Source organism: Haliotis rufescens, unplaced genomic scaffold, assembly GCF_023055435.1.
Source record: "Haliotis rufescens isolate VD_foot unplaced genomic scaffold, xgHalRufe1.0.p SCAF_20, whole genome shotgun sequence".
Taxonomy (NCBI): domain Eukaryota; kingdom Metazoa; phylum Mollusca; class Gastropoda; order Lepetellida; family Haliotidae; genus Haliotis; species Haliotis rufescens.
The window spans coordinates 21,512,249-21,537,574 of NW_025963891.1; the positions used below are offsets into that span (position 1 = coordinate 21,512,249).

Here is a 25,326-nt window from a genome sequence, read left to right on the forward strand (position 1 = left end):
AAGTGGCTCCTTTGATTTTTTTTTAACTTTGTGGCCTGCTAATCCTGCACGGATATAAGAGGAACTAAATCAACTCCCTCCAGCTGTGTGGGCAGTAGGTTCTGCACTTCTATACCCACAAAGTTCAACCCATTAGACAACTGGTCCTGTTCCACAAAGCTACCATAGTGCTAAGACAATCATAACTCCCATTCTTTAACAATGACTTAAGACCGATCTCAGCACTTAGACCTTTGTAACTCCTATTCTTTAACACTGACTTACGACAGATCTCAGCACTTAGACCTTTGTAACCCCTATTCTTTAACACTGACTCACGACCGATCGCAGCACTTAGACCTTCGGTACTCCTATTCTTTAACATTCACTTACGACAGTCATAGTGCCAAGATTGATTTGTGGAATGGGAGCCCTGGTCACTTAGTAAGGGCTTCTGCTGCTTTCTGCAAAACACAGCAAAACCACAGAGTAACAAGAAGCCTGCATCTGACTCACAGGCCCTTGTGGGAAGTGACCCTAAGTCAAGAATGCAGTTTCAATTGCACTAGCCCCCAGGCTACCCCATCAACACTAACAGAAGCATGATTCCATGTTAGAAATTAAAATGGGTCCATCAGGTTTGCAATTATACTATTTGAATCTATGGAGCAGCTACATCTGTAAGTTGTAACATTAGAGGTACAATCCCAAGATGTCCACAAATAATGTAGAATGCTGAGAATAATACATTCTAAAGCACTGGTACTGTTGCACTTGCAGTTGAGAGCACCTTGAACTTAATCATTCCTGTCAAGGACTAAATTTAGTCTCAAGCCCAGCACACATACATATCAAATATCTTACAGCTTCAAATATACAAACCTTCAAAATATCACCTAAATTTGTTCACTGAACAGATTAAACTAACCATGTTAGGTGCACATCCAGGTCGACGTGACCCTTAGTTTTATCCAGCCTGATTTACAAGTTAGCATGGTGGCGCATGTTTGCTTCGACTGCTGCTGGCCGTCACGATACTACTCCTGCACACCTTTTTACCAGCCAAATATAAGACAACAAATTATTGCAGCCACAAAACTCTGACAATGTACATAGAAAAGTTGCTCTCCCAGAAAGTCAGGCTGCGATTATGACAACTGCTTCTCCATTACTGTGAGTAAGAAGTGTTCATTTCAGTAATGGTTATAACCACTGCGGACCAAACAGACATTTTACCTACCGTCGCCATTATCTTTCAAGTTTATCCTGTTTATGCCCTTTATGTCAAAATGACACATGAACACATGATGAAGTGATACTGTTTGAACCTAAAATGCTAAATCTAAAGTTTAACAGCAGACACAATTTGCGAGTATCTCCATGTTAAAGATGTTATATTCATCGTACGGAACATCTAAAAGTAAACATGAATGCATAAATCCTTATCCTTTTTATTGCCTTCATAGTCTTGTGTCAGATATTAAATTTGTTTTCAGTGTATGAACAGTCTTTGCTGATATTTTGGAACAATAAAACAATACAAAGGATTGAGCCTCTGACATTGTCTTAGATACAGGAATAACTCCTCCAAATGTTTCAAGGTCCATGAATATAGCCAGGGGATAGCGAATACATAGCATAGTGCAATGTTAGCATGTGCTAAATGATTGCATATTGCAGTGATGTTTTTGAAAGATTCCAACAAAAAAATAGAAAAATTAACATGGTCAAGAGAAATTCAATGTTTCAAATGATCATTCAAATTGATAAAGCAACTAATATCTAGCCAGGTGTAGTTTGGACCATGGCAAATTATTTTCAATGATGGTATGATAATAGATGGATAAAATCATAGAAATCTTAAAATGTCCTAAATCCACTTGATAGCTACTGGACCTAGCAACTGTTACGTGATGTTTCTTATGAATTCCTAAAGGGCATCATCTGAAAAAGTGTAACGTGTATAAATCAAGCTATGGGACCAGACTCACTTTGCTCACAGATATGCTATTTTGACAATATTGAACGGCATGTCGAAAGAAAAACAGAAACCTTAATCAATACAGATAAGATTGAAAAATAACCATAATTTGTTTTTAATAACGTGAAAGAATATTAGCTTAATAATTGTGACTTTCTTTCATACAAGTTCAAACCATGATAAACTCAAACCAGTTTATCAAGTAACTAACCTCAAACTCGCTAACTGGGGGTACAGGTGGCGCAGTCGTCTAAGGCGCCGCGATTCACTGTGCAGAGTTGCGTCCCTTGGGCACTCCAGAAACCTATGATTGTGGGTTCGAATTCCTCAAAACTTAGTAATTAACCTCAAACAAGCTAGCCTAGTAACCATCATCAAACCCACTAACAAGGAAACTAACCGCAAACTCGCTAACCTATTAACTTGCCTAAAACCTGCTAACGTAGTAACTAACCTTAAACCTGCTAGCCTAGTCAGGCCTCAAAGTTGCAACTAAAATGGTCGCCAATGCGACCTAAATTTCAATTTGTCCACTGACTAAAATTCAACGGTCGCCAAATAACTACCGTATTTTCCTAAGTATAGTGCGCACCTTGAAAAATATTTTGTGGCGACTAAATCCATTGCTTCACATACGTAGAACCAAACATAAATAATTTGATTGACATTTGCGACGCGATTTTCTCAATCGCCAGTGTTTTCACGGTCACATTGGAGTGCATAATAAAAAATCTAGCAGTATGTCATAGCATCATATGAGAGTCTTCGATGAAGGTGTTATTCATATGAAGTTTCGAAAACAGAGGTTTATCTTCATGTTACTGAGCGCCTTTTGCAGGAAATAAATTATTTCATTGTTGCAAATTTAACATAATTCATTGCATAATGAAATGAAAACACAATTTACAACACCGGTATTTGCTTTTCATGTCTTATCACTTTGAGTATATTCAGTTACGATCCCAAAACACATTGTCGAAGACCTATAGAAATCTGTTAATGACAGATTGTTGTCTCCTGTGTGCCAACAAAAAGAACAGCAGATTGTGGATCTGCTAATAATACGACATCATATGACATCATTCGAGTCACACAAAAAAACAAATTAAGTACACTTATACACAATTTCAAGCCTTGGGCTATGACTTGTACATATTATAATAGTTATTTGATAAAAGAATTTCAAATGTTTTTGTCTACCTAAAATTTTGGCTTGTCTTGTTGATTTTACCACTGGCTACCTGGAAAAGAATACTGCTAGATGTGGCTACTTGTTAAAAAATTAAACTTTGAGGCCTTCTAGTAACTAACCTTAAACCCACTTGCCTAGTAACTGAACTTAAATCCTACTATGTTGAAAGCCTGAGCTATAAGATTTTGTAAAATAGATACTAAACTGATTGGCCCACTTCCTACAGTGGTGAAGCTATGTGCCTGACAACTGCTCAGACATGTGTACAGGTGGCCAGGTGAGCATGCACTGAAACAGCAGTGGGTCCAGCCACTGTCACTTTCTATATCTATACACCAGCCTAGAAATCCCATTAAGAAATCCACCAAGTCCTTTCTCCCACTTTTTGACACCTTATCTTGATTCTCTTCAACAAGGCACAAATATTAATGATTGCTATAAAAAATGTTGTTAGTGTTTAATGAGGTCTATGTCCCTGGTAGCAGTGATAATGTCTAAGAGGGATAAGATGGGACACAGTTATTGATCACATTATAACAGTACACATCATTATAGCGGTGAACAATACAACTTCAACGGCAACTTGCTTGTCTTCTTGTGCCCAATGTGTGGTTCAAGGCATGGTGATATCAACTGTTGTCTCAAAATGTTCTTGCCAACAGAGTCCTAAGGACATTGCAGTGGACGGAGAGAGGTTTAGACAATAGTTGCTTTATTGATGGTTATTTGTGTGTGGTATGTGTAGCTTGTGTCTGCTGGTACAGGTGTGTGGTACAGTCAGTGCATAGACCTACATACCAGCAAACAGTGCTTGACATCGACAGGCAAAATCAATGCTTTCACCATCAACCTCAGCTACACAAGACATTCAAAGAGAAATTATGATGATTGCAGAGTATTTGTATTCACAGACAGAAACATTGGGCAATGACTTCAACAGTGAAGGCTGTTTCTGTGGATGTAGTCCTGCAACATGGGAGGAACAGCTACAACTCATTTTGTCACAACCAGTCCACATGATAAAAATAGTCACTCTGTTTGTTTTACACAAAGAAATTTATAGTGTTATTTTAAGACTCTATGGACAAAGCCTTTGTCTGCACTGGTGGTACATCTATCCAAGCAATGCAATTAATAACCTGACATTATCTTCAGAGTAAATGGGTCTCAGGAAGTAAAGGTAACACACATCATAGTGTTGGGAGTTTTATACATTAGTAGTGGTATTTCCATGGTTGACCAGATCGTCTCAAAAGCCAAAGCAGTGTTCAAAATTTAAGGGGTCCTTGTTATAACTCTGATGTCAACAGTCTGTAACTTAAGCCACGAGTCTGAAGCCCTGGTCTAGTAAAGTTCCATTCAGTCTAGTAAGCTCAGCTAAAAACGGTCCATATGATAAGACCAAACTCTACTGAAAATGAACCTAAGAGCCATTTTCGGGCTAGTAGAAGTTTTTGAATGGTGCAAAGTAATCATGTGAAAAAGGGTACATATGCATTGTGAACTATGTAACCATGTATAACCTCGCCTTTCACTGAGTTTCAGTAAAGAGGAGGACACAATAGGTCATTAGGCTATGACCTTGTTTCCAAATAGCTTCCCCGTCCTTTTTCAGGCCTTAATATACTCACTGCCAAAGGAAATGCGAACCATAGAAGCGTATAGAGAATCATGTACGTTAAGAAGAGATGTTTCCAATGTGTACCACTTAACAAAACTAACAATCGGTCAAGTGTCTGTATTCTTATCACGATATGCTGCACATGATTTCCAAACTTTACATGCTTATTCTGCACAGTGCATCTCGAGTCATTGATCTATGATGTCACATGAGATGTGTTCATGAGCGTTGGTTCATGCAACAAACCAGTATGTTCATTTGTGCAACAAACCAATCTAATATCTCTTAAATATTAGTGTTTCTTCATATATTAACAAACATGTATGGTATCTGCATTTCTTTTCTTGGTGAGTATATTACATGTCGAGTCAGTGCCTTACCCACAAGTCTGGTAACTATTTGGAATGCCTAGGGGGTGAAGTGAAATATTTGTTTGTTGTTTAATGCTGCACTTAGCAATATTCAAGCTATATATGACAACGGTCTGTAAAAAATCGAGTCTGGACCAGACAATCCACTGATTGGCCTCATGAGCATCGATCCACCCAATTGGGATATGATGACATGCATCAACCAAGTCAGCGAGCCTGAACACCCAATCCCATTAGTCGCCTCTTACGACAAGTATAGTCGCCTTTTACAGCAAGCATGGGTTGCTGAAGACCTATTCTACCCCAGATCTTCACGGGTCGTGAAGTGAAATAGATGTAGAGGCAGTAGTTTTGGTGGTTTTTGCTTACTCCTAAGTATTAGTACTATTCATCATGACAATCTCTCATACAGAGCATACATATACATTATCTTGTAATCTTTGATACACAGCTATTGTTTGCGATAGTCAGATAACAGATCAAGTGGATAATATTGATAGACACAGATAGAGACCTGAGTTTACTTATCATGTAGATAGGTCTATATCTAAACATTGTAGAAAATTAAATTGTTGTGTTGACCTCTGTTCCTGTAGACCAATGTTGAAAATACTGTTTACATCAACCATGTAGCGGAGCACTGGCAGATGAGAAGCTATGGGACATGTATTCCCTGCATATTAACAAGGGAGAATGCAACAAAAACACTCATCACCCACCACTACTAAAATAATTTCAGTAAGTGAGTTGGGCTTTCTTCTTGTCAGTTTTGAAATGCTTTATCTGAATTAAAAGTGCATCTGGACTCTCATGTGTTTGTAACACAGGGGCAATAGTGTCAACATGAATGACGTCAAGTGTTTTACCCATTAGATAACATGGTTAAAAACTGTTCACACAACAACTAAACAGCAAATCAGTGCAAGTGGTGTCACACTAACTTGTCTTTACCATGTGCAATGAAATTTAGTGTGAGTATAGGCTGCTGGAGCTGACAAGGGATGAATGTTTTATTATATATATTCTCTGGGATCCATAAGAGATTACCAACCATGAATTGGAATTTGTTCAAAATCACAAAATGACATTCAGAATTTGTACAATATAAATGAACAGTGAAACCTGTTCTGTAATCTTTGTAAAACACTACTGAAAACAACATTGCATTATACCAAGACACTGGCAAGAGCTTCACATGCTTCACACCAAGCCTGCCATTATGCCAAATCTGAAAACAATTGGACATGAACCATCCTCTCAAGGTTGATGGATTGGAGCCAGTCAAGGTTACAGCTTTGTCCAAACAGTCTTATACATAAACTATACCTCAAGTCCTGTACTACCTCTTCTTGTGAAGATGAACAGATGCAGTAGGGTGTTGGTCAATACAAAGTAAAACCTGATTTGCTTTCAACAGTTTAATGAAGGTGAATGGCCTGTATGTTTTATTGATTTCTAGCCGGGAAGCCATCACAAATTTAAACCCCAACTGCAAGTTTGCAGGCTGATGGCGCAGCAAGCACCACATATTACTTTGTGTGAACAGACGCGAGGTAATAATCAAGGGACCCTTATCATGCAGAATATGATCAATTCTTCTGTAGTTCCATGAGAACATGCTCACACATAAGCCCAAACCTGGCTAAAATTGGCAATAAATATTCAGAAACAGGATCAAATTAGAAAATTGCTCTATACATTCTTAATGTCACCTTATCATGGTGATATTTTTTAAATCTTCTTATTTAACATTCTGAATGCGAATCGGATCAAAAAATTCAACCATGTAATAGCATTTGTACAGTGACATTCACAATCTGTTTGCTGTATCTCAAATAAAGTCGGGTAATATTTGATAATGATTTTATTTCAGTTAATAAAAATTACAATAATATAAACAATTCATGACCTTTCAATTCAAATTATAATGAACATGTACCGGTGATAAGAAATGCATAAAGTATTCATACCTACCAAGATGAATACCCTTAGATCTTGTAGATATCTGCAGTATCCAATTCACAACATGACTCATACATGGCAAGTCAGCAAAAAATTCAAATTCAGGTTAACACATCAGTTTGATAGATATTACTCAGCAGACATTTTAATACTTCTTTTACATTAGTGTATTGTATGCATAGAAAACCTCTGAATTTGAGACAATAACCTTGGAATAAGTTTGACGACTAAGAAATTGACGGTGACAGGCGCTTAGTAGGAATTCCCAGATAAAGGCCTGCATCTTCCATGTCTACCAAGCATGCTGTCTGACAGGGCCATGTAGGGGCACTCATGCCAAACAACCAACAGTTTAATCAAGCCAATGGTGAACTGTTTACAAACAATAATGTGATTGTGAAAACGTTGCTGTTGACAGTAAGACATGAATGCCCTCTGAAACTGATGACCTAGCAATAGGCTCTTCGAACAACTATGGCAGTGAACATGGTGAATGTGTACACAATGAAACAGATGTAACCATTTTGATTTTTATTACCAATTGCACGGGTGGCCAGTCTTCTAAAACGCCACAATCTGCTGTGCAGAGTTGCATTCTTTACACCAGATTGTGGGTTTGAATCCTGGTTAAGCCCGATTATGTTTCTAGGTCTGTCAGCACATATCCTGCTCGTGGGTTTCAACATTGTGATAAGATCTGCATCACTTCGGGATTTTCTCCCAAATCATACATTTTGGGATATAACTCAGCTAATTTTCGTTGCGGTGATAATCGCAACTCACCAACTCAATCTAATGAGACAATCGGTCTTATCGTATACCTATTACCCACAACGTTTCTCCTCCATAGGCAGGTATTTCAGTGTAAATATAGACAGGGTTTCACAAGTATGCGGGTCCACAAGACTAATGCGAGTAAACCAATAGTGCCAAAATCAAGGTGATCCAAAAGTAAAAGTGAAAATACCAATATACCAATATCTCTAACCTTAAACAGAGACTAAAATTAGTTGACAACATTGCTGCTTACAATACAAAACATTATTCTGTTTTATAGTTGTCCAGCCAAGTTCTGTTTAACCAGTGACTTTTCTGTAGTACTGGTCCCTATTGGCTATATGAAAGCATTACATTTGTCAAGCTTTGATAGAATGTCTTCACTTAACATGCCATGACATCTTCACATATGTGTTCTCCCCGGGAAACAAAAGAACTTTTTTTCATTTTCAGATGTTGTCATACCTTTAAAACAGAAATTGCCCCTGGATTAAAAAATCTTTGGCAACGTTTTGTGGGCATTGAGACGCAACAAATCTATCATAATATACACTAGTGACAGTACTAACACTACAAAATCCACATGCAACTTTTTTAGTAAAAAGCCTTTGTTTCAAATACATTTGCAGTGAAATATCTCAATAAATTGAACGCAGACAAATACTTCCATTTAGAAGAGAGAGCTCTGCAGCTAATAAGTGGTACAAACTCATGTAAAGCTTTCAGCCAAGGTATGGGATAGGCAGTCCGCTCCATGGGTGTTGTCAGTTAATATCTTATGATTAAATCCATTAATAAAGTTAGAGTCATAAGTTGTCAGTCTGAAAGTGAAATCCAGCTGAGAAAGCCTGATTATCTTCAGCCAGTAAGCCGAGGTCACAGCTGCTTGACTACCTGTATAAGGCCCAAAATACATTTCGATGCCAAAGTCGGTAATATGTGAGGCCATGTGCATGAAAGGAGCCATTCCAATTAAACAATTACAACCTTTTGCTTTGTTACAGCCATTTCTGTAGGATTACAACAGATGGGAATGCTAAGTTTGGGAAACAAAGACACATGTGCTAGAGCAATTCTGGTCATATTCAGGTCTGACTTCCCCTGCATGTTGAAATCTGAGGAGCAGGTTGACTATGAAAAAAACTTAAAGTATCCTGAGCAAAATGTATTTGAGCAGACATGACATGCAACTATTTGGAGTTTCATTCATATGTCTCATTCAAAATTCCCAAGATTCATACATCAGAAAATCATCAGGGAAAATCATGTACAATTTGGCCGTTTTCCCAACAAGTACGAAGGGGGGAGAAGAAACTTATAAAGATTACTTTCACATTATTCTAGAAGTTGGTCAGTGGGCATTTTTTTTAACAAATCGCTTAATACGGTTAATATGGTATAATGTCTTTCTTCCAAAGGGGAGTAACTGCGCTTATTGAAACTGTTGAAGAAAATGTTTACCAATCTTCACTGTTTGCAATTAATGGGGGCCATGAGGTTTGTTCCTAATAAATTTGAATTGAGGGATCCCTTGATGTTTACCTTTTAACATTAGGGTTATGAAAAGAACCACCTGACATTCATGTTTAATTTCTAACAGAGAATCTTTCTCTGATTTGATTTCAAGTTAATACGATTGTACTCTATCGATAGGAATTTAAAAAGCCAAAGGTACTGTCGCTAGTATGCACAACAATTGATAGTTTCAATCGTCAATTAGTTCCAACTAAAACATAAATGATGCTTCAGAAAAATCAGTCATTACGTTCAAATTTCAAACGAGCTATGTGTTGATTCGTGAGGATTACGACCTCTGATTAGAGTTACTTCCCTTTGGTTTGAGTAGTGACAGGGAGGCAATGACAATGTTTGCAATACTTTATTCATTTCTATTACCATGTATGGATTAACATAATTATCTATTCTTAATTTTGGTGTAATGCATTGCAGTGTGGGGCACTATTGCAATACTATCGGAATAGTGAAAATAGACCCAATAGTCACCCCTACTTTATCTGGTGGTAGTATAGAAGACTGCTGACATGATCATACTGAACAACAATATAATACCAAAGAAAATATACTCAGGTGAAAGCATGACGACGAAGAAAGATATTGTTGAAAGCCAACCCAAGTCAGTGATCACTGTGATATTATAATCAACACAACAACACAAAGTTGAAAGTACATGCTGATCATGCTTCTTGTGCGTTGTATTGTCATAAGCAAATATTTAACATTAACATATTGCATCTTCAGCATGTTCAGTCCACCATTTCATCCCCAATACTTTCAGGTTAGAAGCTTGAAGACTATTTGTTGCATATATGAATCCTATTAATAGATAGTGGGTCAGTGACTCATGTGGGCATAGCGGGACAGGTCTAGAATTATGGCTGTTTAATTGCTAAACAACATCCTATATTTTCATCTTGCTACCTAGGAATAATTTAGGAATAAATTTGTAACTGGGTGATGGGTTAAATTTGTCTAAATCTTTTCATGATGTTCATAGATTTATATCCCAGTACTATTTTTATTTACAGTTACAAGATGATACTCAGAGCTTCAGGTTCTCATTATGGGCAAAGTGATCCGTTAACTGTGGAAAATGTGTTCAACATGTTTAACTGCATCAGAAATATATTGCCAGGGAACTTTCATATATTGGTTGAAAATGGAATTGTTTCAATATTCAGGGATAAATGGCCTGAAAACAATGGCCATCCGTTGAGCTGGGTACTGAAATCCTGGCTACAGAACAGATAATAGAGAGGTGAGAACAATATACAGGTTATTATTTGAGGCAAACAGATCTGTGAAGATCAAGGGTAGAATAGGTATTCAGCATCCTATGCTTGCCGTGAAAGTTGACTCTGTCTGTCGTAAGAGGTGACTAAAGGGATCAGGTGGTCAGACTTGCTGACTTAGTTGATGCATGTCAGTGTATCCTAATTCCGTAGGTCGATGCTCATGATGTCAATCACTGGATTTTCTGGTCCAGACTCGATTCTTTACAGATTGCCCTCATATAGCTGTAATACTGCTCAGTGCAGCGTTAAACAACAAACAAACAAACATACAAACAAACAAATTAAGGTAAACACTGCATACACCACAATGTGTATATATTTCAGTCACTACAGTCCCCTGACTCAGGCTTGTCAAAGGCAGCCTACACATATGCCATGCTGGCATTGATTATCTGGTTTCAATAAGGTCATCACTGTTTTTAATATGTGCCAAAAAAACAACTTGCCAAATTGGAAAATTTTGTTTAGTCTCCTATGATTTATGGATCTAAAAGATAAGCATGATAACAGTTGGTCTGAATCATAATAATTATTTTTAATAAGTATATAGTATTAGGTCTTTGAAAGGCATTTAGAGTAAGTGAGTGAGTTGGGTTTAAGGTCACTTTTAACATTATTCCAGTTATTTTCACGGTGTGTCAGCTTAATGTTGGAGGAAAGCCCGAAGTGATGCAGATCTCAGATGTTTACCACTTCGGTGAAACCAATGAGAACGGGTATGGTGCTCACAAACCTAGAAACATAATTGGGGCGAACTGGGATTCGAACCCACAATCATAGGTTTCTGGCGTGCCCAAGGGATGCAACTCTACACAGCGAATCGCGGCACCTTAGACAACTGGGCCACCCGTGCCCCCCAAACCTAAAAGGAACCATGAATAAGTGTACAAATGCAGTGGAAGTAAAAACAGCGAGGCAGGTTTCTTGTGGCAAGTCCCTGTGTTCGGGGACCTGTTCCACAAAACAGTAAAGAAGTTATATATTGTAGGATTTCAGACATTTTACTTCATGCTAGTTTCTGTGTATTTTTCATTCTAGCTGTTGCTCCTTGCCAACATGGCATCTGTAAAAACTATTATAATACAGTCAAGTCCTGTTAATCCGACATGGTTGTTTGCATCTGATTATGTTGGATTAATGACTATGTCAGATGAACGAAATTTCGTAGTTTCAACGTTCATGATAAAAAAAATTGGACGACACGATAGATAATGAAACATGCATGTTGTAATAAAATAATTAAAAAGGATATACTGTTATGTGATATTGTTAGTTGAATATGTTTTCTAATCATGCAACCTTAAAAAAATTAACACAGGGCATTCCGAACTACAGTTACGGGATGTACAACTGATTCCAAGCACTTTTGAAAGCATAGTCTGGAATGGAAGTCGCCAGTTTAAAACTAGTGCTTCAAAGCTCAAGAAAGCTGTTTTCTTATTGGTTTATGTTGACTTCCAGTTAGTCATTTCATTGATCGGTCAAAGTTTGTGAAAGGCTGTTCACCTCATTTTAATGAGATTGAGGTTATCAAAACATGTGATTAATCCTGTTTTGTTTATAGAAAGGATTAATTGTTCATTGTTAAGCAAGTTTCTCTGCAGCCATTGTGGTATGCAGCCACAAGACCCATCTCAGTTCAATCACGGGGCTGTATACTCGCGTAAAGATGAACACTGTGTACGCTGATTTCTATGTTGGATTAACAAGACTAATTAATGAGAGATTTCAGCAGTTGGTTGCAAATTAGTAGTGTCAGATCTGGAGGGCAAGACTGTCAGATTAACAGGTTTAAATGTCGACTGTCATACTAATAAGTGTTGGATTAACGAGACTTGACTGTATGTGTTTGCTTATTTCCAAAATGTTTTGCATGTGGCAGTGCTCTATTAATGCATCATGAAAGAGCAGTGATGTCACTGTCAGTGGAATCTGAATTCTTTAATTGTGTGTACTAATTTAATTGACACCCTCGGTGGGATCATAAACTAAATTAACCAGGAATTCCCCCAGTGCTCAAGTCATATAAACATAGAGAATTACCAAAAGAATGACAATTCCAGTGACCTTGACCTTCAATGAAGGTTGCTCAAAACCAACTAAATGTTTAGGTGAGCTAAAAGAACTCATAGAGTTTTTCTCCACGTGCACCACACACGCCATAGCTCCATAGCTAATAATTTATTAACAGTAATACAAGCTAGCTGCTATTTATGATAAATGTTTTACAGATGCACTTCCATATCAAGTTGAGTTATCTAAACACTTTGTATGTACCCTTTCATAATGAAACAGATCGTTCTATGTTTATTGCCATAACTGTTGACTTATTGGACTTCAGTTTTTATCATTTTCGGAGTACAGACTGAAGATAACTTTACCTGTCATTTACAAATGACCCTACCCTGGGATTTTCTGTCTTCACAACATGTGTTTTTTGTCTATTGCTCTTGTGTCTATGTTTTTCACTATTTCCAAGGAACATACATTTAAAGAAAGACATTGCTGTAGATCATTGTAGATACTCAGAATTGACAATGTTTCAGATTGCAAATTTGAAATTCGTGCTGACATACATAAACATGGTAAAGTTATCAAAACATGCACCATAGCTTATACTTGTGCAACAAAGACGTGTTAATAAATAGAATTACACCTCCATGACTGTACGTAACATCATGCTCCTAGCAGCGAAACCTTAAACCATATGCCCTGTAGTTGTTTCTTGTTAAAGTCGCACTCAGCAATACTCCAGCTATATGACAGCAGTCAATAATCAAGTCAGGACTAGACAAACCAGTGGTTGACCTCATGAGCATTGATCTACGCAATTGGGATACGATGACATGCATTAAACATGTTAACCAAGACATTGAGCCTGACCACCCAATCCTGTTAGTTGCCTCTTATGACAAGCATGAGTTTCTAAAGACCAATTTTAAGCCAGATCTTCTTTGGTACCATATGCACTTTAAGTGAAGAGGTGTAAGGGATAGCTAAAGTGACGTGAAGCAGACAGTTTCTTAGTTATTCATGGGGTACCATTCATGGCCCCCTTGCATTTATTGCAAAATGAATTTTCAAGGAACATATGCCATTAAACTTAAGTATGTGGTTAATATTTTATTATGGCGTTAATCACCATTTCACCCGTAGTCAATTTTCCACAGTCTACAAATCAATGCATATGATCGATAGGGTGTACCACTAATTCATGTAACTTTAAAAAGTAACTTAGACACATAAGAGTCAAATATGAACTTAAATTGTTTATTCATTTGCTGAGAAGCAACCATGAGGGAAATTGATATGCCATAATCACCTGAAGAACACCCATAATGACCATGTTACACTGTCAGCCTATCATACATGTTGTGAGTGAGTTGGGTAGAACAGTATTACAGTTATATCACAGCATGTCAGCTTAATGTGGGAGGAAAGATCAAAGTGATGCAGGTCTTAGATGTTTATCTCTTTGGTGAAACCCATGAGCATGAGTATGGTGCTCACAAACATAGAAACATAATTGGGCCAAACCGGGATTCGAACCCACGATCATAGGCTTCTGGTCTGCCGAGAAGAACTCCACACAGCGAATTAGGACGCCTTAGATGACTGAGTCACCCATGCCCCTATGATTACATATATAATCACTGACACATTGTTAATGTACGATGGCAACAAAATTTGTTCACTATTACCTAATATGGGAGAAGCGAAAAGAAGTCATGAAGCAAAGGAATCCATCATCATTGACTTGTCATGTGATAACAAGTTTGAAAATAAGATTAATTTAACAGCAGCATATGCTTCAAACAATTGTTGAAGACAACAATTCAAAAGTCCTCCACAAGATCAAATTATGACGTTCACAGAATTTTGAAAATACTGATAAGCCAGAGAGATTTGGAACTTTTTTTATGGAATACAGTTCACTGTTGATGCATGAGGCTTGGGGTGAATATTAATGATTATGGAAATTTCAACTGCTTCCAACACACAGGGTGGTTGAGGAGAGTTGACGGATGCCTGCTGAAATTAATCAATGAGAAAGGCATTGGTTCTAACAGCTTAAGTAACAGGACCCAGGTGTCAATGACCTCCAACTAATGACTCCCAACAATACTATAGACATGGTATATACAAAGAGGATAATTACACATTGGGATGGGGATAAGGGGCATTGAGTAAGACCAGTGTTACACAACATGAAGTAACGACCCAGCATTCTTATATACATGTGTGTAACATTATGACTAATGATGTAACACTATAATAAACATCTACATACTAATTAAGTAACTAAACCAGGAAAACAATATTTTTATCAGTGCCTTGAGATCAATCATTAGGAAACAATGAGAACAGTACATGGTCTTATACAACTGTTATATGAGAGGAAAAACAGGATTGAGTTATTGAGGGCAGAATTTGTGAAACAATTCATTGATTCTCTTTGTGATTGAAAACCTTTGTCCACTTCAGCCGCTATTCTCTGCCATGACCTCTGTGACCCCAGTACAAGTTCACTCCAACCTCATGTGGTTTCAATACGCCTCAGCAAACTGCCCTACTTTGCTCTCTCACAACTGACACTTTACCAACCCTTGCTCAAATGCAAATAGAGCCCATTGTTTTCGGAATATATAGTTTAGGAAAGACTGAGCGTGTCTATTTTCAATCTATTGGTGGGTTTATTTGTTTGTTGCTAGTTTACAATTGCTGGCTGTAAGTAAGCATGCTTACAAACACAAGTATTATTTGACTGCTTTATGAAACATGACATGAAAGGTGTATAAAAATTTTAAAAACCTGTTTCGGTTCACTTAAATCTAATACTAATAGCCATGCTGCAATATATTTTAGACTGAGATCCTGTTTCTCTGATACTCCAGAAACGATGCAGGAAATGTGTACCAAGAATACCAAATATACAGACTATGTATAACATCTAAATAAAGACATAACTATTATAACTTGATTTGCTGAAAAGTAATAATACTCACTATTTCCCATACAAAAAAAATGGAATGACTTGAGAATTTAACATTTCATGAAGTATACATGCTTCTTTTTTACAACACTGCCAGCAACAAGTAGATGTCTTTATAGACATCATATCTTTTTGATATAACATCCAGTGTTGTATTATGATATAGCACATATCAAGCAACATTTTTAATTTATATTGTACACAAACCTTTGAACAGATTAGTTGGTAGCGATGTGATCACAATCCTAAATAAGGTGTGTTTAGGCTCTTCAACCCAACCATATTGTACCTCTAAACAAAAATACTTTTGCTTCAATGGAAGTGAACACATCTCATCTCTTACAAATCATTATTTATCCAGTAAATCACAAAACATTTCTAATTGTGGCTTAAAATAGTGAGTAGGTTCTTTGTGAAGACAACCTGCTTTATCATTATGTATTTACAACAGGCTTACAGTAGGTGACAGCTAGGCTTATCATGCAAAATTCCTTCTCATTTGTAAACCTTTGGGGACAACTGCAGGACTTTGTTTTCGGAAAATATAATAACATACCATGTATTTTTATGTAAATCTACTGATAGAAGATGAAATCAACATTATTTACTCACCCTGTGCACGAATGCTAGGAACCGTCTGCCCTCCATTTTGCCTTTTCCAACCTCGCCAATTATTGCACAGGCTTTCTGGCTCGCTTAGCCAGGAACAGAGGGAATCTTCCTCAAAACGGTCGCTGTCTTCAAATGAGAACCTATCTCCTTCATATTCCCAGTCAAACATCAAGTCCATGATGTTTCAGAGGGACGGGGAAAATGAAAACAAGGTTTTTGTTCTGTCGACTACTCCCGGCTGAACCTAAGACGGTCGACAGAAAAGGTTACCCCGACAAAACTATCGGGGATTTTTAGATACAGCGATCAACAAGGCAAATTCCACCCATATGTAAAGTTGAAAGGTATATCTAACAGGAGATATTATTATTACTGTGGGTAGGCCGCAGTAAAATATAGAAAGAAGGTCAAATCCGGAGGTTTTTTAGATGACTGGTCATGTTGAAGTGTACAACAATAACAAACGACATCGGTAGGGTTCGGCCTTTTCCGGTATTTGACGAATTAGAATCTCGTTCTACTTCGGGCACCTGCGAGATTTGGCCTCTTCCGCGAGATTTCAGCTACTCGCAAGGTGAAAACCAAAATACTGGGAGAAATCCTCAACTTATCAACTCCATCACGAGACATTTTTTCATTTAAGAAACGCTATCTGATAAATAATATGTTGATTGTCAGACTGTTCATTATATGTTTCCGTGCCTATGGCTAGAACATAATATTTTGCCTATAGAATGTACTCATGTCACGATGTGTGATAACTGTGCATCTGTATCCTAAATTCGTTAGTCACATTTGTGAAACTTTCCTTGATCTGTCCTATATGAATCTGTTTTCAGGGGCGTTATGATTCTAATATGTGTCAGTCCCAGTCAACCGTCATTTTTAGCTTATTGTAACATGCTCGCTAATGATAGAATCGTTATTGAAAGTAGTTCGTATTCAGCTAACAAGTTAGGTCTCATTCCGTAGATTACATATGCAATGCGTATATAACCTACAAGAATGATTGAACAGACGCGCATTTTGAATTAAACGTATGTTGTCAGCATCAAATGACTATATGTAATCCTGAGATTGTGAATCAATGGATAAACAGGTACATTAGGAACGTGTGGCGATTGCTGAAATTAAAAAATATGTAATTTCATATTATGGCAACATTACAATTTACCTCGTGTGGCTTATATTTGCTCAGACTACCTTCTGTGGATCTTGCTTCACAGACCATGCCTCTTTAATCGTTAGGGTAGGTTACCACCAAGCCTATCCTTGCACTTGGACCCACTTTCCGATCAAGCACCCCTTTACAATCCTTCAGGTTGGATACCACTTTCAAATCAAACACCCTGTTAATATCCCTAGGGTTATTCCTGATTTAGACAGTGGGTAATCTATCTCTTTTTAGAAAATTAATCAAATGTAATTTGAGGAAAATCTATATAATTATTAAATTTCATGGAGAAAATGGCTACTGTGCATGAAGGCAAACAATCAGTTGCTGATCACTTGGTAAATAAGCACTAATTATTCGGACTAGTGGCTAAAGTCACAGACTACGGTACTTGGGGTTTGCTCATTTAGTATTTGTATCCATTCAAAATATTGGTTATGAAAAAGCCCCCTTGGCTCTCATGAGTAATTTTAAACACTGATATGTCAAAGAATAATAGCAGCATGTTATTACATTAATCAGAATATTTGAAATAAGACCTAGCGATGCAGTGTGAAATGATCAACTTAATTTGCATTCTTCAAATTATTAATAGTTTTTATTTATCCAGTTATAAACTTCCAATAATGATAGGTCTCTAAATTTCAGCATGGCTCCACGAAAAGGAAAGACTCAACAGCAGGAGCAAGTTGTACTTGGTCCCCAAGCTAAAGAAGGAGAAAATGTGTTTGGAGTAGCACATATCTATGCTAGCTTCAACGACACATTTGTCCATGTTACTGACCTGTCTGGAAAGTGAGTAGAGAAGTACCACAGTTATAACCCATAATAAGTTGTAGCTGTTGACTCCCTGAGTCTCCATGGTATAGCAGAGCATCTGCCTGGAGAGCAGGTATGATTCCCTTGACATTAAAATATGGTACTTATAAATGTTACCCTGCCTGGCGCCAAGCATCAAAGGGATAAAACAAGTCTGTATACTGTCTCTTAGTGGGGTATCCTTGTTAAACTGCAACATTGTATTATATTGGGCTTGCACTATAAAAATGAAAAGTCCAGATTTCAACAAGCTTTTTTTCTTCTTTTGTTGTTAAAACCATTCTCAGCAATAGTCCAGCCAGCCATATGATGGTAGCCTGTTAACAATCGAGTCTGGACCAGACAGCCCATTGATCAATATTGTGATCAACAATCAACGCCATCAGAGTATAATGACACGGAATCAAGTCACCGAGCTTGACCAGTCGATCGATTCAGTTGCTTCTTATGATGAGCATAGGTTGCTGGGTACATTCTTATCCCGAGGGGGCACAGGTGGCCCAGTCGTCTAAGGCGCTGCGATTCGCTGTGCAGAGTTGCGTCCCTTGGGCATGCCAGTAACCTATGATTGTAGGTTCGTATCCCGGTTCGCCCCTATTATGTTTCTAGGTTTGTCAGCACCATACCCGTGCTCGTGTGTTTCACCGAAGTGGTTTGACCTGCATCACAGCCAAAGACATTGCATTATTCTATATCATTCCCGTATTGATATAGGTAATATTGGGACATTTTAGATGACAGCAATCCGTGCCCTAGAAAATGAACCTGTCTGAAATCCTGTGAATCAACCAAAATATTGTCATTTACAATTAAAATACAACTAGCATCTTAAAGTGCTAAAGCCTATAGGTATAGGATGTCTTTCTTCACTAAGTCGTGGTTGACACAACATTTGTTACTAAGTATTCATACTTTACTAAAAGTTCTTTGCCTGTGAATATCTTTTTGACGTTATGTGCTTCAGAGAAACGATCACCCGTGTGACCGGAGGGATGAAGGTAAAGGCTGACAGAGACGAGGCCTCCCCCTATGCAGCTATGTTGGCTGCACAGGACGTTGCTGAGAAGTGCAAGAATCTTGGCATCACTGCTCTGCACATCAAGTTGAGGGCCACTGGAGGAAACAGGTATGGTATAGACTAATGCTAGTACTTCCTCTGTGATATAGCATCTGTCCCAATTGTTGAATGATTATCCCCCGCCCCAACGAAGTTGGCGGGGGATATAGAAATGGATTCGGTCTGTGTGTGTGTGTGTGGGTGCGTGTGTGTGTATGTGCGTCCCAAAATCGTTTCCGGAGCATAACTCAGAAACCGTCAAATATTTCTCATTGCATGTCCATCAGACTCATGCTGAACTGGTGCCTTTTGCTTTTTAGGAATTTTATACATTTTTATTTTTTACATTTCCATGGCAACAAGTTGGACTTAGGTTCTATAAGGGTACTGTTCGTTTCCGGAGCGTAACTCAAAAACTGTTAAATAATTTCTTACAAAATTATGCATGTCTACTAGGCACATACTGAACTGGTGCCTTTTGCTATTTAGGAATTTTATAACTCAAAACCCATTCAATACTTTCCAACAAAAACTGTGCATGTTTACCAGACACATACTGGACTGGTACCTCTTGCTATTTAGGAATTTTAGACATTTTTATTTTTCACGTTTCCATGGCAATAAGTTGGACTTAGGTTCTACAGGGGTGGTGTTCGTTTCCAGAGTGTAACTCAAAAGACATTAAATACTTTCTTACAAAACTGTGCATGTCTACCAGGCACATACTGAACTGGTGGCTTTTGATATATAGCACTTTTAGAAATTTTTATTGTTTATGTTTCCATGACAACAAGTTGGATTTAAGTTTTAATATAGGATTGGTGTACTTAAGTAGTATAACAAATAAACTGTTAAATATTTCCTTGCCAAACATTGCATGTCTATATATAAAGCGCATACTGAACTAGTGCCATTTGATATTAAGGAGTTTTAGAAATGTTTATTTTAGAATTTCCATTGCAGCTATTTTGACATGGGCTAAGAAATGTTGGTTCAGTTACCTGGTTTGGGACCATAATATGTTAAAATGGGCAGGGGATATAGATGACTTTGTCAACTATACGCTTGTTGTACTTGTTACCCTGTCCGATGCCCAACATCAAGAGGATAAGGCTATGACGGGTCAGCTTGGAGTCGGTATAATGTGAGTGGGGTATCCATGTTAAACTATGGCATGGTATCTCTGTGGGCTAGTACTATAAATCCTGCACAACTCAGAACCTAGTAGAAGCCACTATGTTAGTGAAATTATCTTAAAGCGACTTTAGAGCGCATTTCACCTCACTTTGATAATGCTGGTCCAAGTGTAAGAAAATGAGCATAAGAGCGTATCATCCTTGTGATACGACTTCAGTATTGTGTGTATCCCTATATTAGAATAATATTGTGGAAAACTTCAAGGATTCGCTTTAACATGTGAAACACTGCCCTGCTAAACGAATGATGTGGAATATGAAATGAAGGAATACTGATCAGAATCTGTCGTTTGTAAGTTTACCGAATAATGCCAGAATATCTTATGGTGAATATACTCATATTATTACCTTACCATACATGCATAAAATGCATCTTTGTAGTGGGAATTAACTCTTCTCTAAGCATTTCTAGGTTGGTTCAGGTTTCAGCTGGGCTAAAAAGTACTGACAAGGTATTGAACATCCTACAAAGGGAGATAACTTTTGAACATTTGGGTTGCATCCCTTTGACTATTCTTGATGGTCAATGTATGCTACTTTTGCTTAGATAAAGAAATTTGTCATGCAAAAGTTTTGTTATATTACAAATATGTGGAGAAGGTATAACATTGTATGATATTGAGTGTGAGTGGAACAAGTCGATACATATTGAGTAAGGAAAGTATGTATATCAACTTTTTATATATATTTTTAATATTATATAATATATTTTTCATGAAAACAAACACATAAATATAGCCGTGTTTGGTCTTCAGTGATAAGGGAATAGCCAGTGTCATTTGTATATAATAAGCTGTATGTTGTGTGGGTCGCATTTCTCAAAGGCATGTCATTTAGGTAGTGATTTCAAGGGTCAAGTCAGCCATTACCCGGTTATTAGATCACAATGCATTAAACTCCTTCCTTGTTTTCCAGGACCAAGACTCCAGGCCCTGGAGCTCAGTCTGCTCTCCGAGCTCTGGCTCGTTCCGGTATGAAGATCGGAAGAATTGGTAAATAATTAACAATCATCAAAACTATGGTCAACTCCAGTAATGACTTTCTTAAATTGAACTTCCCATATGAATGTCTTAGCTGAATTGTCAATGTTCTCCTTACTTGTCCAGAACTGATAAGACTCTCTGATTTTTCTGTGAAAGGTCTGTAATATACACAAGGAAATACATCTGTCATGTAAATGTTTAGGCTTAGTACTGGGTGTTTCTGAAGGTTACTTGGTATAGAATGGGGCTTTGGTGGCCCAGTCGTCTGAGGTGCCACAAATTGCTGTGCAAAGTGTGCCGGAAACCTGTGATTGTGGGTTCAAATCCTGGTGGGTGGTGCGGTAGCCTAGTGGTTAAAGCGTTCATTCGTTGTGCTGAAGACCCGGGTTCGATTCCCCACATGGGCACAATGTGTGAAGCCCATTTCTGGTGTCCCCCGTCGTGATATTGCTGGAATATTGCTACAAGCGGCGTAAAACCATACTCACTCACTCAAATCCTGGTTGACTCCGATTGTTTCTGTGTTTGTCCGCACAGCATTAAACCCAATTTCCCCACACACTCAATTGGTCTATAAGTGACAGGATACTTATTGGAGAATTGTGCTTTACACATCGAATACAGTATGACAAGATCTGGAATGTACCGTCAGACTCTTAAAGTTGACATACTTTGTCTTGCAGAGGATGTTACTCCCATCCCCTCCGACAGCACCAGAAGAAAGGGAGGTCGCCGTGGTCGTCGTTTGTAAATTGTAGATGGTCAGGTGCATGTAATAAACATGTGCTCAGCGCAACAAGCAGTGTTGGTTGTGATTTTTCTCTCCACGCGAAGGTGGCTGATACGAGTATAGACTTTGCCACTTGATAAAGAATTACGAAATATCATGCTTATTCATGAAGATCGTATGCTGCAACAAATTGAAAACAAGCCATTCTGTCAATAAGTGCACTTTTCAAGAAACAACCATTGAGTTTGATCACATGGTTACAATCCAGGTCAGGATCAGCAGTCGGGTTCTGCGAGCAGTTTTGTGTCGCCTTGAATGCATCTTAAACTAAGTCTATTTCAAGGGGCGAGGACTAGTCTTATGTTTTCTCACACATTGATCGTCCTATCACTCTACTTGGATCACATTTCACATCCCTTCACTCTACATGGATCACATTTCACATCCCTTCACTCTACATGGATCACATTTCACATCCCTTCACTCTACATGGATCACATTTCACTCTACTTGGATCACATTTCACATCCTTTCACGCTACATGGATCACATTTCACTCTACTTGGATCACATTTCACATCCCTTCACTCTACATGGATCACATTTCACATCCCTTCACTCTACATGGATCACATTTCACATCCCTTCACTCTACATGGATCACATTTCACTCTACTTGGATCACATTTCACATCCCTTCACTCTACATGGATCACATTTCACTCTACTTGGATCACATTTCACATCCCTTCACTCTACATGGATCACATTTCACTCTACTTGGATCACATTTCACATCCCTTCACTCGACATGGATCACATTTCACATCCCTTCACTCTACATGGATCACATTTCACATGGAGAGGCCCTTCACTCTACTTGGATCACATTTCACATCCCTTCACTCTACATGGATCACATTTCACTCTACTTGGATCACATTTCACATCCCTTCACTCTACATGGATCACATTTCACATCCCTTCACTCTACATGGATCACATTTCACTCTACTTGGATCACATTTCACATCCCTTCACTCTACTTGGATCACATTTCACATCCCTTCACTCTACATGGATCACATTTCACTCTACTTGGATCACATTTCACATCCCTTCACTCTACATGGATCACATTTCACATCCCTTCACTCTACATGGATCACATTTCACATCCCTTCACTCTACATGGATCACATTTCACATCCCTTCACTCTACATGGATCACATTTCACTCTACTTGGATCACATTTCACATCCCTTCACTCTACATGGATCACATTTCACTCTACTTGGATCACATTTCACATCCCTTCACTCTACATGGATCACATTTCACATCCCTTCACTCTACATGGATCACATTTCACTCTACTTGGATCACATTTCACATCCCTTCACTCTACATGGATCACATTTCACATCCCTTCACTCTACATGGATCACATTTCACTCTACTTGGATCACATTTCACATCCCTTCACTCTACATGGATCACATTTCACTCTACTTGGATCACATTTCACATCCCTTCACTCTACATGGATCACATTTCACATCCCTTCACTCTACATGGATCACATTTCACATCCCTTCACTCTAAATAGAACACATTTCACTCTACTTGGATCACATTTCACATCCCTTCACTCTACATGGATCACATTTCACATCCCTTCACTCTACATGGATCACATTTCACATGGAGAGGCCCTTCACTCTACTTGGATCACATTTCACATCTCTTCACTCTACATGGATCACATTTCACTCTACTTGGATCACATTTCACATCCCTTCACTCTACATGGATCACATTTCACATCCCTTCACTCTACATGGATCACATTTCACATCCCTTCACTCTACATGGATCACATTTCACTCTACTTGGATCACATTTCACATCCCTTCACTCTACATGGATCACATTTCACTCTACTTGGATCACATTTCACATCCCTTCACTCTACATGGATCACATTTCACATCCCTTCACTCTACATGGATCACATTTCACATCCCTTCACTCTACATGGATCACATTTCACTCTACTTGGATCACATTTCACATCCCTTCACTCTACATGGATCACATTTCACTCTACTTGGATCACATTTCACATCCCTTCACTCTACATGGATCACATTTCACATCCCTTCACTCTACATGGATCACATTTCACATCCCTTCACTCTAAATAGAACACATTTCACTCTACTTGGATCACATTTCACATCCCTTCACTCTACATGGATCACATTTCACATCCCTTCACTCTACATGGATCACATTTCACATGGAGAGGCCCTTCACTCTACTTGGATCACATTTCACATCTCTTCACTCTACATGGATCACATTTCACTCTACTTGGATCACATTTCACATCCCTTCACTCTACATGGATCACATTTCACATCCCTTCACTCTACATGGATCACATTTCACATCCCTTCACTCTACATGGATCACATTTCACTCTACTTGGATCACATTTCACATCCCTTCACTCTACATGGATCACATTTCACATCCCTTCACTCTACATGGATCACATTTCACATGGAGAGGCCCTTCACTCTACTTGGATCACATTTCACATCCCTTCACTCTACATGGATCACATTTCACTCTACTTGGATCACATTTCACATCCCTTCACTCTACTTGGATCACATTTCACATCCCTTCACTCTACATGGATCACATTTCACTCTACTTGGATCACATTTCACATCCCTTCACTCTACATGGATCACATTTCACATCCCTTCACTCTACATGGATCACATTTCACATCCCTTCACTCTACATGGATCACATTTCACTCTACTTGGATCACATTTCACATCCCTTCACTCTACATGGATCACATTTCACTCTACTTGGATCACATTTCACATCCCTTCACTCTACATGGATCACATTTCACATCCCTTCACTCTACATGGATCACATTTCACTCTACTTGGATCACATTTCACATCCCTTCACTCTACATGGATCACATTTCACATCCCTTCACTCTACATGGATCACATTTCACATCCCTTCACTCT

General features: G+C 38.2%; 2 protein-coding genes across 3 annotated transcripts in view; one reads left to right on the forward strand and one right to left on the reverse strand.

The window, feature by feature from the left end:
- The window catches only part of LOC124137889 (zinc finger SWIM domain-containing protein 8 homolog), a 58,466-nt gene extending 41,703 nt beyond the window's left edge, over window positions 1–16,763 (reverse strand). Inside the window, exon 1 of one of the 2 annotated variants that reach the window (XM_046504368.2) lies at window positions 16,302–16,763. In XM_046504368.2, coding sequence (XP_046360324.1) covers window positions 16,302–16,479 — 178 coding nt within the window. In that variant the 5' untranslated portion in view covers window positions 16,480–16,763. The remainder of the gene's footprint in view (window positions 1–16,301) is intronic. The other variant, XM_046504371.2, reaches the window with a different exon arrangement.
- On the forward strand, window positions 16,743–22,326 carry LOC124137911 (40S ribosomal protein S14). The gene is made up of 5 exons (XM_046504372.2): window positions 16,743–16,875; window positions 18,124–18,270; window positions 19,259–19,420; window positions 21,463–21,539; window positions 22,214–22,326. The coding sequence occupies exons 2-5, from the start codon at window positions 18,125–18,127 to the stop codon at window positions 22,279–22,281; spliced, it is 453 nt and encodes a 150-aa protein (XP_046360328.1). The 5' UTR covers window positions 16,743–16,875; window position 18,124; the 3' UTR covers window positions 22,282–22,326.
- Window positions 22,327–25,326: the final 3,000 nt, after the last annotated feature.

What these genes read in the sequence shown, in the direction of transcription:
- LOC124137911 (XM_046504372.2), top strand. Translation starts at nt 18,125, where the DNA reads ATGGCTCCACGAAAAGGAAAGACTCAACAGCAGGAGCAAGTTGTACTT. An exon ending in GTTACTGACCTGTCTGGAAA is followed by an intron (nt 18,271 to 19,258) that starts GTGAGTAGAGAA and finishes TATGTGCTTCAG; the next exon opens with AGAAACGATCACCCGTGTGA. An exon ending in AGGGCCACTGGAGGAAACAG is followed by an intron (nt 19,421 to 21,462) that starts GTATGGTATAGA and finishes CTTGTTTTCCAG; the next exon opens with GACCAAGACTCCAGGCCCTG.